The sequence below is a fragment of the Chionomys nivalis genome, chromosome 1, assembly GCF_950005125.1.
Source record: "Chionomys nivalis chromosome 1, mChiNiv1.1, whole genome shotgun sequence".
Lineage (NCBI taxonomy): Eukaryota > Metazoa > Chordata > Mammalia > Rodentia > Cricetidae > Chionomys > Chionomys nivalis.
This window is the reverse complement of record NC_080086.1, coordinates 86,449,460-86,468,481: the sequence shown is the minus strand read 5'-3', so window position 1 is coordinate 86,468,481 and position 19,022 is coordinate 86,449,460. Positions and strand designations below refer to the sequence as shown.

The 19,022-nt window shown below is 35.9% G+C and overlaps 1 protein-coding gene across 3 annotated transcripts in view; it reads left to right on the top strand.

Moving 5' to 3' along the window:
• Grid2 (glutamate ionotropic receptor delta type subunit 2) overlaps nucleotides 1-19,022 on the top strand; it is a 1,426,614-nt gene that overhangs the window by 834,647 nt on the left and 572,945 nt on the right. For all 3 annotated transcript variants that reach the window (XM_057772140.1, XM_057772147.1, XM_057772131.1), the window contains exon 8: nucleotides 213-332. In XM_057772140.1, coding sequence (XP_057628123.1) covers nucleotides 213-332 — 120 coding nt within the window. The remainder of the gene's footprint in view (nucleotides 1-212; nucleotides 333-19,022) is intronic.

Here is a 19,022-nt window from a genome sequence, read left to right as displayed (position 1 = left end):
CCCGCGGAGAACAGGAAAGCAGAGGGGAAGGGAGGGAGCACACCCGCAATATTTATTAGTAAAAAATATCCTCAGGGGACCCCGCCCTACAAGCAAGGTGATTGGCTGGGGCTTCCCCTGAAAAATAGAGTGTTTATAACTTCTTCTTATCCTTTATTATTAATTGTTTGCTTTTTTGAACTTTTAAATATGCTTCTATTTTCCTCATTTAGGGTGGAGTTAATGGATTGACTGGAGACCTAGAATTTGGAGAGAATGGAGGTAACCCCAATGTGCACTTTGAAATCCTTGGAACCAACTATGGAGAAGAACTTGGCAGAGGTGTCCGTAAAGTAAGTCTGAACTTGCTCTAAATTTTTTTCTCTGTGCTATTGTGGGTTTGCCATGTAATTTTCTGCAGTGTGATCACAGTATCATTAAAGTATGCATCTTCCAAGGAGAATGTGTGGAGGGATAAGGAATGGAGAACAATCCTCAGGGAGCAGATCAGGGATTTGGGGCACTCATAGGTACATAAGAAGGATGAAACAGTTAGATTCAAACTTTAGAATAATATAAAAGGCCAGGCAGTGGTGGCACAAGGCTTTAATCTCAGCACTTGGGAGACAGAGGCAGGCAGATCTCTGTGAGTTCAACGTCAGCCCGATCTACAGAGTGAGTTCCAGGACAGCCATGAATACACAGAGAAATCCTATCTTGAAAAGCTAACAAAAATGTAATGATGATGATGATGATGATGATGATGATGATAGAAAATAGCATAGTGCTTGCTCAGGGAAATGGTATTACATTACATTTACTACAATAATGCTTTTATAAAATGCTAATTCAGTATGTAGATAAAGTAAAGCTGTTTGATTTTTAGTTTGTAAAATGCTCAAAATCAGAGTGTTTGGATAAGCTTAATATTATATAATATTGTAATACTGAAAGTCATCTGTAAAAGGTGACATTATAGTAGAATTTCGTGTGTATCCTGTAGTGAGAAGATTATACTTACAGGAAATGATTCTTTAGCATAGTCTGCAGATCACAGAAACAGCTAAGCACCAATAAAGGATGTTTGTCAGAATACCATGACTTTGGCTTTCGCAAGGAGAAATACAAAAGTCCTTGGAGAAATGACGTTTTTGTACTTTAAACTTGCTAGTTTTACGTGTTTGTGTAGGAAAAAAAAAACTGATGGTGAGTTTGTAAACAGAGTTGATAAGTATAACGGTCTTGGTGTCTGAGGCTGACTGTGTTGAAACTAACTGGTACTGGACGCGCTTCCTTCCTTTGCTGACACGTTTCAGGCAAACATTCAAGTTAGGAGTTGCTCTTACTATAAATAACAGTTTCTCAGTAAATTTGTGCTGAGTTAAACTCTCTTGGTGCATTTTAATCTTTGTTTGCTAGTGAAGATTCAAAACTATAGAAAATGGCATAGACACAGAATATCATAGTGAATTGTTTAAAAGGAAACCATCTCTGCCAAGGTCAAAAAGAAAAGGAGGTGCAGAAAACACCATCAAGTGCTCTGTCAATGGCAAGCCTGACCCACAGCAGAGAAACCATTAGTCTGAATTTAATGTGACCACTCGGTTATAGTTTCAATTTCTTTATCACCTTATGAAGGAAATTTTGCCAGTATTCAGACTTGTACTCTGTCTTGAGTATTTTTTTTCTACATTTAGAATTCTTCCTTGTTTGTCTATTCACCTTTGCTGGAGAATGTAGTAGAAATTAATTAATTTTTATGGTTACATTTTTTCTGTTATATGAATGTACCACAATTTATTACATTGTTTCCATTTTAGACTGCTATCAGTCAGGTAGTTGCAATGTACTTACATATACTTATTGGTTAAATACTGTTGTACTTGTGCTTAAATTTTAGTGTATGTATAAAAATAGATTTGCAATACAATGCCTTAGACATTCCTGGATAGTATCAAAACCCTTTATTGAAATATACCCATTTTCACTTACCTCACAAGTATAAAGTAAGTTCTTGCTGCCACATGAGCCAACCACATCCTAATTTGTCAGACTTCTAAGCATCTGCTAATTTCTTCTTTTTAACTTTAAAAAACGTTTTAATAGATAATAAAAGTAAATTCTGTTTTTCACTCAGTAAATACTTAACTAAAAATATATCCCAACTTCAAAGGGTACAAAACTAAAATAACTGTGTAGAATACATTTAGTAAATATTGCCAAATTTCCAATGACCCCAATTTAGATTTTTTTTGTTTATTTATTTATTAAAGATTTCTGCCTTCTCCCCACCACCACCTCCCATTTCCCTCCCCCTTCCCCATCAAGTCCCCCTCCCTCATCATCCCTAAGAGTAATCTGGGTTCCCTGCCCTGTGGGAAGTTCCAAGGACCACCCACCTCCATCCAAGTCTAGTAAGGTGAGTATCCAAACTGCCTAGGCTCCCACAAAGCCAGTACGTGCAGTAGGATCAAAAACCCATTGCTATTGTTCTTGAGTTCTCAGTAGTCCTCATTGTCCATTATATTCAGCAAGTCCGGTTTTATCCCATGTTTTTTCAGACCCAGGCCAGCTGGCCTTGGTGATTTCCTGGTAGAACATCCCCATTGTCTCAGTGTGTGGGTGCACCCCTCGCGGTCATATACTTTCAAGGTCTCAGTTTAAATTCTCTAACTGTAAAACATTCTGTTTCCTCTTTTTGGCATCCCTTATTTCTCTTTTACTTCATATTTCATTCAAGTTTTGTTTTTCTTTTTACTCTCTTTCTCTGATTGCTTATTATCTCTTTGGGCAGGTAGAGATGTCATTTGTTTCTTAGAAATGATACTCGGAGATGTACAGAGAAACACGTAAAAACACCAAGGATTTGTCCTTTGTTACTTAATTAAATTACTTTCTTCCCTGAAGATTTGGCTTTCATGGCATTCTGAGCACACTTAAATTTGCTTCTGTTGCGAATATTTTTCTATGGTTGTTGATATTTATTCTTATTCAAAAATCATTACCTACTCTAGTCATGTATCAGTTGGGTATCTTGCAAAGGTTTATACTGTTCTGCATATTTATTTTTTAGTATTATTCAAGTTATTGAACTCTTATGTATTTCTAGAATATAGTAATAGAGTAATTCCATATTGGATGTAGACATATTTACACTTACATAAGCCATATTTGCTTTGTTAACTGTCAATGTTACATTGATAATTATAATTTTGATTTCCTGAAACCATCCTTTCAGTTAGCTTCCTATGCTAAGTTTAAGCTGACCCAAGCTGCATATGTTAGTAAGTGAGCAGTCCAGAGCCATGCACAGTAATGAAACACATTTTTCAGTTGTTACTGATAGGAGCATCTCAGAGAATGGCAATGCCAGCCATTTAAAGAGCAAAAATAGTAAAGAAAAAAAAGGTGAAAGGTTCATGTGTTTGTACAGAAACTAAATAGCTTGAAAAATGTAGAGGAGCATATTTAGAATGTAAATAAATTGGGCATATGTGACTACTAAGAGATAAAGTCATTTAAGAGAGAGTTGAAGATAGAGCAAAATAGTGCTGAGTAGTGATTGATTTCAAGTAGAACAATAAAAAGAGAGGATTGGATCCAGAAGTATCTGGTATTATTGAACTTAAGGGAGATGGGAGTGCTTCTCCAGAAAAATCAAAGGACAGGGTGAGGAGCAATGCAAGTCCTTGTGCAGCACGGGATTACTGGTGTTAGGGGACTAAGGCAATAGTTTCCAAATATGATGTAGTTTGCTGAAGAAATGGGAGGTGAGATTATCTGTTAAGAGGAAAAGACACCAGAATATCAAAGCCATTCGAGATTGTAAAGCTAGGGACTCCAAGTGGCAAGCAATAGAAAGGAAGAATTGCCAGACAGCGCTGTTTTCACATGTAGTGTTAAAAACAAACATTGTGCTGTAGCAGTAACCTTGGTGTGTTTTTCAGCAGCCCTCAGCGACTGAATGAGTTTCATTAGTGCAGGCTGAGTTTTCATCAGGTTGCTCTCCTTTTGTTTTAATTTTTGTAGCAATGTACTAAAGCAAGTGAGGTTAAAGACAATGGTAAGATATAATTGAAATGATGAAGCTTGACACCTTCCCTGAACACAGGTAACAATGGAGACGGAGACTTTCAGGATAGAAACAAAGTATGGCTTAAACAACTCCATCATGGACATGTCTCAAGCATCTATCATAACATGAGTAAATTAGGAGAGTCTCTGAGCCAAAAAACCCACTATGTTTGGGGAGAGAATATTTAGATTGAGGATGTTTGGGCATATGGATGTTTGTGAAGGTGGAAAAAAGAAAGCTGTGGTACTTCCAGTCTAACTCAGCCCTGGAAGTCCTGTGCAGCTCATAAAGTTTTGAGGCCAGTGTAGTTAGTCACTTCGACCTGCTCTGAATTCACACTGTGTTCATGATCTAGCATGAAAACTATAATGATCCATATACATCAGAGCATGTATACCTCATTTTCAAGGATATCAGTTCGCTATGGGAACTGATCAGATTTCTACACTCTAGCTCTGCAAAGGTATTAACACTCTCCTAGGAGCAAATACCATATAGACACTCTACAAAAGGTTACTCGAATCTTTATATTTTTTTTTCTAGACAGGGTTTCTTCGTAGCTATTTGGTTCCTGTCCTGGAACTAGCTCTTGTAGACCAGGCTGGCATCGAACTCACAGAGATCTGCCTAAGAATCTTTATAAATTTTTAACTCTAAGGTTCCTTTTATAATATTGACACCCTCAAAATCGTGAATCCAGATATGGGGACACACACCTGTAATTATAGCAATCAGCAAGCTGAGGCAAGACCATTGAGAACTTTAGGACTGCATCAGCTTAGTAAAGAGACCCTGGCTCAGAAAAAAAAAAATGTTTAATCTCTTGTCCAAAAAAAAAAAAAAGTTTTAAGCATGCTAGAATTTCAAATGGTTTTGCTTCAAAAGCTTTGTGTACAATTATGTGTGTGTGTGCACGTGCATGTATATGTGACTATGGTCATCATTTATCATCATAACATTTGCTTATAATACTCATTTTTTCTACTAAATCACAATTTCAATAAACTACAGAATTAATAAATTCTAAATCTAGCTATTTTAATATCACAGTCAGTTAGTTGTGGAGGTAGTTTATTTAGTATGTGGAGGAGTTCCTTCATACATTGGCACAGGCAATGATGCTTTCTTTTTTTTTTTTTTCTATGTATATTTTTTTTAATTAATTTAATTATTAAAGATTTCTGCCTCTTCCCCGCCACCACCTCCCATTCCCTCCCCCTCCCCCAATCAAGTCTTCCTTCCTCCTCAGCCCAAAGAGTAAGCAGGTTTCTCTGCCCTGTGGGAGGTCCAAGGACCACCCACCTCCATCCAGGTCTATTAAGGTGAGCATCCAAACTACCTGGGCTCCCACAAAGCCATTACATGCAATAGGATCAAGTCTCACGATCCAAAGGAGGAGCAGAAGGAGAGTGAGCACGAGCAAGGAACTCAGGACGGCGAGGGGTGCACCCACACACTGAGGCAATGGGGATGATCTATCGGGAACTCACCAAGGCCAGCTGGCCGGGGACTGAAAAAGCATGGGACAAAACCGGTCTCGCTGAACATAATGGACAATGAGGACTACTGAGAACTGAAGAACAATGGCAATGATGCTTTCAAAGATATTCAGAAAGGAAAGCTTTGCCCTCCAAATAAGTGAAGCTGAGATTTACTAGGTATCGGCCCAGAATTAAAGTTCCAGTTGCTGTTACTCTATCCGCATCTCAGGAAGAGTAAGTGGCTTTCTCACTGAGGAACTGCCAAGTTGTTAGCATTTGTTGCCTGGCCAGGGGCCGAATGTGCATGATGCCCACATACTTATCGCCCCCAGCAGGAATCCTGTCAGATTTCATGAACCAGGCAGAGTGTGTCTGTTAGGATTTGACCACAGTTTCACAATCCTAAATGTCTCTGCCGGGTTGGAATTATGTGAATGAAGACTTCATGCTCCTGAGTTTAAGAGAACAGGAAAAGGATGAAATCTTTCTGCTGCTAACCAAAAAGAAGAGCTTTCCAATTTTATATTTTATATATATTGCTTTTCTTTGTTAATGATCTTACTGATATTTAACTCAGACAATAGCATATTCACAGTGCACCTTGTATCCTTGAGAAAAATTGAAGTGAAATTCAAAGCCAGTTTTTGAGGCCATCAAGATTTTCTGTTGTTGACTCTGCAGTCACGGTCCCACTCCACTGCTTCAAATAAATTAATTGTAGCACTTACATTGTATCAAGGAACCTTATACCAAGTTTAGAATAGAACTATGTGGAAAGGAAAGGTTACTAAAGAATCAGGGTGGTTTTTATTAGAAGAGGAATTCCACCATAGCTTTTGCTTATCTGAATTTTGTTTTGTTCATTTGCCAGCACCACTACATCTTATAGTGATCAACTGCATTGCAGAATTAACATGTCACACTCTGAGCTTGAGGTCTTCGAACTTTATGACAAAAGGAAAATAAGGTCAGGAAAAGTGGATTAAAGCTGCCTCCACAGCCAATCTTATCCAGACAGTAATGTTTAAGGCAGTGGTTCTCAACTTTCCTAATGCTGTGACCCCTTAATACATTCCTCGTGTTGTGGTGACCTCCAACCATAAAATTATTTTCGTTGCTATTCATAACTGTAATTTTCTACTGTTATGAATTGTAATGTAAACATCTGATATGCAGGATATCTGCTATGTTACTCACAAGGGGTCAGGACCCACAGGTTGAGAGCCACTGGTTCAAAAGCTCTCTGATAATGTTTACACTTTGTTTTCTCATAAGCAGTTCCAATGATGTGGCCAAGGTTCTCAGTGTTTAGATGCAGTGATTTCTCTCAAAGATTTGGAATCCTTATTCACATTCTCTTCCAACAGAGTCACACACAGAAGAACTGTAGATTTTCTTTATTTGCAAAACTTATTTTTTTAAAGACCATCATGTATATAGATCATTGCTAGTTCATTTTTAATTAACTAGCCTCTTTTACTGTCTTGTATTCAGAAGGATGAAAGAAAATCTTGCTTCAGATGGAGAAAGATGAAGCATTTCTCTGGTATACTTCAGTAGAGTCTGTTATGAACCCTATCGAAACAGCTCCTTCCTTTTTACATTTTCCTGTCTTGTGATTCCTTTAGTAGCAAACCAATATTGTGTGTGTGTGTTTGTACAAATAGTCTTTGTGCATGTATACAGATACACTTAAATCCCTTGTTTAAAGTGTTTTCCATTACCTTGTTACTTTATGAGACTGAAGATATTCTTTGCCTGCTGTATTGCCAGGTACGTTGAACAGTAGGTGCCATACTCAGTGAAAATGCTAATGGATATATACGCATACTAACATAAAAATCCAAAAGAGTACTGCCAACCATGTTTTTCCTTTAATCAACTGAAGTTTCACAAGTAATTTCAAATAAATTAGTTGTGAACATACCACACTGGAATGTGCATGTTACTATATTATTTCCATCTTTACATCCTTAACATCTACTAGAGTTAGACAACAGGTCATCAGAAATAGAAAAAAAATTGTATTATAATTACTTTCTTGATAGCTTAGACTTATTAGGTAGTAGCTCAGAAAAGTGCATAGCCTTTACTGTCAGTCATGCCCATGTCAAAGTTCTGATACCCTGACCATGTGGCTCTTAGAACTTCTATACAAAGTGAGCATAAATTTCTAAGTCAGTACTATAAAATGATTTGTCTCTAAAGTTTATAGTAAAGTTCAAGAGAAATTAAGCTTGCAAATTATACAGTGAGGGATTTTTTAATTTCCAATAATATATACACTCATGTAATTCAAAATAGTGTAAGATCCAGTTGCTGTTCTGACAAGAAATTGCCATGTGAAGTAGGCAAATGGTTTCACTTTAGGTGTCATGAGCAGATAACTATACACGGCAACATAGGAGTAACATGAAGCAGTTTTGTTTTCCTTATTGTCTATTCTGACTAAAAATTATACAAGTTCATCAATCAAGCTTGGAATTCATAGTTGGAAAATCTACTACTTTTTATTTATTGTCTGTGTGTTTCTGGATCTGTGTTTGTGTCTGTGTGTGCCTGTGTGTGTGTCACTGTGCATGTGTGTGTGTACATATTTGCTGAACACCAAATCCATGACCTTGTCCAGGCTAGGCACAGTGAATTTTTCTGTCTTGGACAATGTCGTAAACCCAGTAGCCTCATTTTATGCCATCATCCCTTATATACAATTTATAATCACAATGAATTTTTTTATCACCTTTCATTAGGATAAGCCTTCAAAAATACTTTGTATCACAAAGTCATGTGATCTCCAGTAAGATTCATACTTTATGAAATTTCCAGAGTGTGTTAGATTTTAAAGAGTATTTATGGCTGGCATCATCTGTGAAGAAGAAAGTTCCAATGTCTTTGAAGTACACCCTACAGACAGATCTTTTCTGATTCTAAGATATTCCATATTTCATAGCTGGAGGGTAGAGAACATAGCTACTTGTGCTGATGTCTGAGTTTGCTCTGACTTTTCTAGAAGAGTTATTTACTCTTGCACTAAGATCACTTCTAGAGGAGTCCATTGTGGACAGAATTTTCCTATCCTGCAGCCACTGTTAATCACTTAGGCTCACTTTACTTAGTTAGATGTGCTTAGCAGATAGCTCAGGCTTAATTCTTAAAAGTTAAATCTACCCATTTCTATTAATCTACATTCTGCCACACGGCTCATGGCTTTACTTATCTTCTAGCATGTCCTGATCCCTCTGTGGCTGACTGGCATCTCCTCTGATTCTTCCCTTTTATTTTGCATCATTCTTAGTTTGATTATTCCAGCTAACTTCCTGCCTGGCTACCAACCTGTCAGCTTTTTGTTAGCCAATGGGGGTAGTACATATTGACAGTGTACAGAAGGATTATTCCTCAGCATTTCCCCCTTTTGATCTAATTAAAAAGGAAAATTTTGACTTTATCATAGTAAGATTTTATTTAACAAAACACATTAAGACTTGCAGTTACTTGAATTTTGTGCTAGGTGATAGGTATGGCTCTATTTGCATTCTTTTACATGTTGACATCCTCTTTAAGCAAGCACCATTTGTTAAAGATGGTTTCTTTTTTCCAATGTATAACCTTTTGCTTCTTTATCAAAAATGAAGTATTTGTATGTGTATGGGTTGATATCCAGGTCATTTATTCAATTCCATTGGTACTCCTATCCCAGAGAACCTAGACAACAAAGAAGACCTTGTGAGAAACATACATGGATCCATTTAGGAAGGAGAGACAATGTGATATTCTGGGTTAATTGGTGCATGGGAGTAGAAGGAGGGTGGAAGAGGAGAGTGGACAGAAGATGGACAATGGGAAAAATGTATAGCTCAATAAAATCAATGAAAAAGAATTACAGTTACAATATCCAGTACATTTGTATTTGGTAGAAATCAAAGAAAATATTCAATTATTTATTCTACTATGGTGAGTCTAAAGATTCTCGTCTAATTTATCTTTTGTCCTAACTAAAAAAAAAAAAAAAAGTAACTACAAGTCTCTAGTCTTTAACTCTATCAAAAACCCCAGAAGAGTAAAATGTTACCTAATGATAGGGACATCTCACTGCCTGGACAGTCACTGAAAGTTCCTCGGTAGAATTGGGGCATCCACCTTCAGCTTGAAGGCAGAGAATATGTGATAGACTACCTATGAAGCAGGATTTTTGAAGAACTGTCTTACCTTGTCTTGGAAAAGTTTAACAGTTACTTTCTTTTATGTCTTGCTTGTCCAATTCAGACAGCATACTGTCAGCAGTCGAGGCAAGGACAGTTTCTTGCCCACTGGCTAAGTCTTGCCACAAAGAAAGTAAACTCTATATGGAGTTGTCCATCACCTTCTCTGAAGTAGATTGATGCTGTCAGGAACAGACATATCTCTTTGTCATAAAAAAAGAACTGTTTGTTATTATAACATCTTAAATGCCATATTCTGTAGATCGATGAAGTGTTTGAATAGCACCTGTCTACCTAAAATATACCTGTTTAACCTGAAAACATACTACATGTCTCAAAGTTTTATTGTAATAGGTAACTAAATACTAGCTTGCCTTTCTTTTTTTATCCTAAATAGTTTGTAATAATAACTTTCAAGGACTAGAAATTTACATCACATTTTTAAAAGAGCTATCTATGCACAATACCTTGAAAAAGCATAGAAATATATGTACAGTATGTTTTAACAAAATTACCTTAAATTAGTATCAATATTAAAAAATCTTATGCAAGAATAGAAACATATATACAGTATAACAAAAATAGCCTCAAATTTGTATCAATATATAAAATCGTATCAATGTATAATATTTAAGACTAGTAGTTGCTATTTTGGTTTAAAAGTAGATTCAATAATCTACCCTTTTATCTCATTATTTCTATATCCCACCCTTTTTCTTTTCGGAAGAAGATACCTGAATCTAATCGCCCTTGTTCAGTTTTTTTTTGTGACAATTACCAATAACAACTTAAAACCAACCCCTCAACATGATGACAAATGTCCATAACCCAGTGAATGACCAAAAGCCATCCCCCCTGAGTCTTGGAAATATGTGCATAATGTCCTTAAAATTACTTCCAGTTGTCTGGGGAAACAACATCTTTAAGGGACCCTGATAAAATTGAAATAATGGTCAAGTCATGGAGAGCTAGCTGTATGATTTCTTGCTAATCTCTGTGTAATGGGAAAGTATAGGGCTTATCTGAAGTCCTAACTGGAATAGTGCATGAGACTGAACCACCTCAACTAGTCTACTTGAAATTAACCTGAGCAGTTTGTAGTCCAAAGTAGATCTTCAGGTGGTATTTGTCAGTTTAGTGGTATTAACTCAATCCAGGTATAATTTCTGCTGGGCCCCATCCTCCTTTTGGAGACTTCAAAAGTCACTATTAGGAATGGTCATGGTTCACTGAAGTTCATGTTTATGCATATAATATGTACTGCCTCTTAGAGACAGAGGAGACTATCACTTATGGAGGTTGGGATGATGGAGTTTCCTCCACAACACAGCAGAGATGACTAACAAAGATGAATTGCAGCACCAGTTTTGGTTATACCTCTTTTGGAGGAACACAAAACCTAAAAAGTTTGCTTATGTGGTGATCAATTTTGTATAGGATGCCTGTATTGACAATAAATATTTCTAAGTGTCACTGTTTGATCTTTTGTGAAGAAATTACATATGGTAGCAAGAGCAAAAGGACACCTTTAACCAGGTGAGTGGAAATCATCTAGTCTCTTGAACAGAAAGGCAGAGGAAGAGTAAGTTTTCTCCATGCTCAACATGAGACAGCATCACAAGCATCCCTCAGATTGCTCCTCATTCTCACATCTCTGACCTCCAGTTGAGAATCGCACAGTTAGTCTCAGTTCTTGTGTCATCAACTAAGAAAAGGACCAACACCCAAGGTCTGTTTCTCAGGCTGTGAGTGTAAACTGTCTACTTTTGGTTCTCTAGCTTGCAGATGCCTGATCTTAAAGCTTCTACACATCCAGAATTGAATGAGAAGATTAATTTAATATATATTAAATTAATTAATTTATTTTATATGAATGGACATTTGGTTGCATATATATCTGTGTACTACAGAGGCCAGAAGAAACAGTATTCAGTACCTTGGAACTGGAATGACAGACACTTGTTAACTGCCACATGAATGCTGGAAATCTGGAACAGTAGCAAGTACCCTTATATAAGTCATCTTTTTAGTCCCATTATATATTTTTTATGATTATGTACCAAGAGGATTGCATTTGTTGTAATTTCTCTATGTATAAAACACAATATATATGGTAAAGATTATTTTACTTTTTATGGAAATAAACTATTACAAGGGACCGGTTGAGATGACTTGGCACTTTAGAGTACTTGTTGCTCTTGAAGAAGATCTGAGTTCAATTTTGGTACCCACATAGTAGTCACAACTGTTTATAACTTCAGTTCCAAGATTTTAGACACCCTCTTTTGAACTCACTGTGCACCAGGCACATTTGTAGTACACAAATATACCATGAAGGCAAAACATCCATACACATAAAATAAAATATAAATACACAAAATTTTTAAGGAAGAAAATAAAATATTATAAGAAAAATAGCTATTATTTCTCTGCATAATGCAAGATATGCTCTACTCATATAGAGCCTCAAAGGTACTTTCAACATCTCTGGTCCATTTGCTGAGTGTGGTTCAATAGCATAAGAGATAGATACTCCAAAGGAAAGACTTAATTTCTCTCTGGAATACACACACATACACACACACACACACACACACACACACACACACTACCAATAAAACTCCATCCAGTTCAGATTCACATATGTAATATGCTGATACTCACTCTCTAGTAAACACCTACATTGTTAGCTTTGGTAATAAACTGTAATCACTGTATAGAGGTCCATATGAGAACAATATCTCTGTGTGGAAATCAGACTATGAATCTGCAAAAATGAGAAGCGTTCTCACCCAGGCCTTGCCCGCTGTTGTTGAGTCAGTAAGTGGCAGGTGGAGAAACTTATTTCAAAGAGGTGGCAAGAAAGCATCTACAGTGATTAAAAAGTGCCAAAAATCAAAAATCGTTCTATTTACAAATGCTTAGCAGACACATGTATTACATTTTGACATTTACAACAAAGTAGGGAAAATAGACACAATCTCAGAGAATTTCCATCCAAACCCAGACTTCCAGCATTTCCACCCCGTGAATTACTCTGCAGTCTGCTCAAATATTGAATATATATCTTTCTTGCTTTTCAGGCTCATCTGGCTTCCTTAAATGAATTATAAATGATCCATTTACAAAGATGGGTCATATGCAATTTTAAAGAGTACATACCTTGTACTATCCTATGTAGAGAATCTGACAACATTTACTAGTAGAGCTCTGTGGCCCATTGGTTCAGGATAAGAGTGGCATATGCCATTCAAAGAAAAAGTTTCTCTATATTGGTGATGGAGTAGGCTATAATTATGGTGTTTAGCAACAGTTGCTTGCCTGCCTTTTTTGTCTTCTTCTCTGCTTTTCAGTAATTTTATCATTTTTAAATCATAACTTCTAACCTACTGTAGCTAACATGACACCATTAATCTTTGAATCTTAATTAAAATGTTCAATGGTGATTGAGAAATGATTGATACTTGTTCCTTTGATGTTGCTAGACATTATCCTATTAAAAAGGACTTGTTTTTCAAACTTTGGATGACTTAAATATATATTCTTGTCCCTTTAAAATTTCCAACATTAGTTATTTTCTCTTGCCAGAAAAGATAGTAGATTTCAATAAAAGTAAGCAATCCACATTCTTGTTGTTACAGAGAATAATACGTTGGTTTTATGTTGGTATGTGCAGTATGCTGTTATTACATACATGATATTACTTATATGCTATTTTATATACAATAGAACTATGCTGTTCAGAGTGTGACTTGCATTTCCAAGTAGCTTGGTATAGCTATGAGTTGACTGTGTCTCTATCATTATAGCACTGTTTCTAAGGGAAGGACATTCAGAAGTACAAAGTTTATAAACACATAAGTACTTTTTCCCACGACATTGAACCCATATCCACAAATTCTATTCTTGCAATGTAAGTAGTTTTGAAGATGCAGTTTCCCTTTGCTCATGCCTTTGAAAGGCAGGCAGATGTGTTACCTAGAAAGGAGTGTTGAGTTCCAGCAGTGGGCAGAAGTAGTGCTTCTTGCCACTATTTGCTCTGTAGTTCGGTATTAAAGTGGGGCATGTTTAAATTTCTTTTTGTCTACATTGAGGGAAGAAAATACTCTTGTAGGCTTATTAGAAGTTATGAAGGATTATCAGAAACATTGCATGATTACTCCCTCTAATAATACCTTGCACTCATAGATAATTCTGAAGTACTGGTCTCTTAGTGTGCACAGAGGTCATTTTATTGATACCCAGATATTATCTGCAGCACTAGACTATGCAGTGCACCATATTATTAGAAGTAAGACTAAGGTAGTTTGACATTTTGCAGTTCTACCCAGTAAATATTCCATATTTTAAAATTGAAATGGCTTTACAGTATGACAATTTTATTTTTTTCATTATTGTGTGTGCATGTGTATGACATGGGTTTGAAGACTTATCAACTATTTTTATAAACTCTAGAAAATTCTAAAATTCTCAAAATTAATGATAGTATCAAGGTAGTAAATGTGTTTATTCCAAAAAAGTCTCCGTATTAAGATATCACATATATATATATTATCTATATTTATGTTCATTAGAATACCCCTAAAAATAAAACCATAATATATAAGCATAATATATATTTTTCTGAAAGGAAAAAAAAATACCCAGACAAAGCTTTGTGAAACAAAACAAACTCCAAAAATATCATGGAGTTTGTGTTGTTCATCTACTGTTTGGCATGGGGCCTGCCTTTAAGTGTAGTTTGTGTGCCCAGTGAGACTCTGTTGGAATTCTTTTTGGAGGAGCTATCAATTGGAGATAGCTTCTGAGTTAAGAATAGAGGCTTGTGTCTATTTCCATTCTTAGCTTTGGAATTCCATTAGCCCTAAACCTGATGCCACAGTCTCTGTGAGTTCATATGTGTGTCAGTTCTGTTGTTTCTAGAATGCTTGTTTCCTTGGTGTCTTCCATTTTTACTGGCTCGTACCATTTTTCCACCTCCTTTCCTGCAGTGTTCCCTGAGTCCTGAGGGAAGGATTTGATGGTAACATCCCATTTAGAACTGAATGTTCCAAGGATCCCACTCTCTGCACATAGTCTGGTTGTAGGTCTCTGTGTTTGTACTCATTTTTGCAGAAACTACTGGGATGATGACTGAGACAGATACTAATTATAAGTATAAGTATATCAGACTGCCATTCCAAGTCACTTTCTTGCTATATTTCTTTAGCAGAGTGGGAACATGGTCTGTGTAGTCCCAGGTTATTGAGTTCCCAGGCAGTGGTTTCCATCTTGTGTAGTGGGACTGAATTCCAATCAGACAGTGGTTGATTATTCCCAGAACCTTTCTCCCACAGTTGTACCAGTGTATCTTACAGGCAGGTCACCATTAAACCATTCATGCATCTCATAAATAATCTTATCAAGTTGTATTGGAAGCTGGTGCTGTTTAGAGCTACATCCACGATGAGATAAAGATATTGCTTGACTAATTGGTAGCACATTATCAATCATAGTGATTCAGGTACAATGAAGGGTCTTTAAGTTCATTGGCAGCAATTTTTGTAAATTTTGTAAATTCAGTAAATATGCTATTTTCAAGATATTATTAAATTCTATTGTCTTACCAAAATAGCATTTTTGAAGTTATTTTTAATAATCAAAGAGTAAAAGGTGAGTCCTATTTTGTCATAATTCAACAAACAACTTGGATTAATGTGGAACATGCTTTGAAATGTGTAATTAATAAAATAAGGGCATCTGTCTGAATGTAATCACCGCGAATAAGTGACTGGTTCCTCCTGATGAGAATAGCTTTCATCACTCAGGCATTTCTGAAGTGTCATTCAGTCAGAAGCTGCAGAAGGTTATAATGCTCTGGAGGAGTTGAATAAAAGCAGTTTTGTGCTTTAAATAGAAATGTATTGGAAATGCTATGCTGGGGAATTTCTTCTCTTTACTCTTTCAAGGTTGATATAAATCGTATCCTGGACTGAGATAAGAAATCATTCAGTCCCAGGTTCAAACATTTCAGAGTGGCTGATTGTAGTCATTTGGAGCAATGACACGATTTGAATAAGTACACTTTCATTAAGCAGGAGACAGTTTTTGTTCAGGGCTATGGAAAATTGTCATACTCCTCCCTCTCATGGAGAACACATTGTATTAATACATAATTTTCCTTGCTAAGAAATTGGTAATTTATTATTTTATTATAAATTATTTTTATAATAAAAAAGTATTTTTAGGAGAAACACAACATGTTTAATGTGGGAATGGGTTCTCATCCTAAGTGACTTTTTGTGGAAAATCATAGAATAATTTCTTTTTCACATTTTTTGTTTTTCTGTGATTTAAGCAGTTTCTTATTCCTATATATCATTCCTTTTCTGTTCAAACAATATTATACCAATTATACAATTTTTAGTGTACTTTGTATTTTATTATCTTATGAGGTGGGTATACATTTTAAAATACAAAAACATATCAAAACTTTTCTTAATAGCAATATTTTTGATTAACCCTAACATTAGAGGAAAACCAAAAACTAGAGACAAAACAGCAGAACTTGGTGTAACATCTCTGGCTTTGATGTAGAGAGTGTTGAGTTGGAGGATTTAGTGTCTTGCCTGTGGGATCTTTGATTTGTTAGAAAGACCAAGGCTCAACACCTAGAAAAATGCCATCCCACTTCACTGTGTCTTCCCCTTCACACAGTGATACACAGGTAAATGTCTGTGAATTTCCTTTCCTTCACTAAAAGTGTAGAATCCTTTTCCAAATATTTTTATATTTATAGTTTTACCACATTTATATATAAATATGAAAATGTGTCAGACACTTTGTATATGAGTTATGGTTACTGTGTGCCCTGGCATGAAAGATACGAAAATAATATATCCTGATATTCCTTTGGTTCTTATGTCTTAACAATATCCTAGTATAACATATAGATGACAATATTTATTCAAAACACCAGAGGTTTGTTTTATACTTTTAATACTGGCATTATAATCTCATTAGCCATCTGATTTTGAAAGAATGCTTGCTTTTAATACTGGTAGAAAAAAAAACAAGAAATATAAATGATACTAGGAAAGGTGCAAGAAATTTTTTAAGGTTTTCCAAGCCTGATAATAAGTAGGAAGTGGAAGAAGCCCTTTCTGGATGCTGTGAAATACAGGTGAGAGGTTGCCCTAAGCAATCTAAGCAATGTCCTTAGCAGCATCAAACACAGAAGCCACATTAAAGCTAAGATGGATCCAAGACACTAACAAAGGTTTTGTTGTCTGCCATGCCTGGTTGTGGCAATTAGATGATTAAGAACAAAGGGTTCTGCAGCAGTGGCAGTGTGATGGGTGTCTTTCACTGAGATAAAACAGAACAGGGTTTACAGAAGGCATCCAGTAAGAAAAGAAAAATGAGTACTGTATTGATTAGTCTCTTTATAATAGCTTTGAGGAGAGAGTAACATTTGGGAATCATTTTAACTACCATAATGTACATAGTAGTAATTTTAAAGGCATTGAGACTCAGTGGGTAGAACAAATTTAAATCTTTAGGAACTAAACTGCAAATGTATTTTTTATCTTGTCATCAGTTAAAAATTCTGTTGATGTTAACCAGTTACCAAAAAAGAAATGCTAAAAATGTACTATATAATAGCAATTTGTGTCTGTCATAATTTTCATGACGTTTTGTGGAATATATCTCTTGCATTATGGAATAAAAGTATACTTCTTGTTGTATCCCCTTTCTCCAAATTTTTTCTTACTTTATCAAGACAAGCAAACAAGACAGTCTCTATTTTCTATTTCTAGAAAATGGATAAACAATATAAGCAGTTGACCATTGCTGAACTGTTACCTCTAGGTATAGAATGTATGCATCCGGTAACAGCTATAAGATAACTAATTACATGTCACATTAACTTTTAATTAGTATTTTTCTCATAAAAGCTTGTACTTCCTGATGAAATATGATCAAGAAGTGACATTCTTTACTATTATCAAAAGAGCCACCAACAGGCCTTGGATATTATTAATAAATTGGACAGAGATAAAGGCCAAATTTTTTTGGTATTAAGAAAATAAAATGACTATTAGAAAACCTTGCAGATATTTCTTAATAGACATTAACGTGGAAAAGAAAAAAAGCTGAAAATTTTAGGCCAAAGACATAAACAATATTAGAATTTGCTAAACTCATTTATGATAGTTACTAAAGTAGTTAAGAAAACTTTTTTTTAAAAAAAAAACTAACAAATAAATTAAAAATCTTTAAGTTAAAAAGTAAGTGATACTAATATTACTTTTATGTGTTTAATGGCAAGCATACAAATCAAAAAGAAGAGATAATGCTAATGTTTGGTGTGAAAGGAAAAAGCATGGACTAGGTAAGGCTTCCTTGGTGCCTGGTGCTACAATAGAAAAGAAGAGTGACTCACCCTGCCTCTGGGGTCCATAGAACATACAGCCTGCTCTGGGCTAAGTGCAGTTGTCTGTGGACAACACTGCAAATCATCTAAATGCATGGCTGAACACTCTAGCTGTAGCTAGTGCATACAGTCATTCATCAGCTTCATTGTTTTATTACCATAACGTGAGTGTGTGAAATGAGGTAGTAAAAAAAGACCAATAAGAGCAATCTCCTGGAAGAAGCTGGTGCTGGCTCAAGAGTCTGGCTGAGAAGTGATGTGTAGACTCCTTGCCCTTAAGACTGTGATCAGGAAAGATAAAACCTCACAGGATGCGAGTAAAGATCAAATAGAAGAGTCAGCTAAAGTCAGGGTCTTCTATTCTATTCCATTGGTCGACTTCTCTGTTTTTATGCCAGTACCAAGCCGTTTTCAGTACTCTGATTTTCGATAAAGGAGCTAAAAGTATACAATGGAAAAAAGAGAGCATCTTCAACAAATTGTGCTGGCAAAACTGGAAGTCAATCTGTAGAAGAATGAAAATAGATCCATATATATCACCATGCACAAAACTCAAGTCCAAATGGATTAAAGACCTCAATATCAGTCCAAACACACTGAATCTGATAGAAGAGAAAGTGGGAAGTACTCTACAACACATGGGCACAGGAGAACACTTCCTACGTACAACCCCAGCAGCACAAACACTAAGGACATCATTGAATAAATGGGACCTCCTGAGACTGAGAAGCTTCTGTAAAGCAAAGGACACTGTCACTAAGACAGAAAGGCAACCCACTGACTGGGAGAAGATCTTCACCAACCCCGCAACTGACAAAGGTCTGATATCCAAAATATACAAAGAACTCAAGAAATTAGACCGTAAAAGGTTA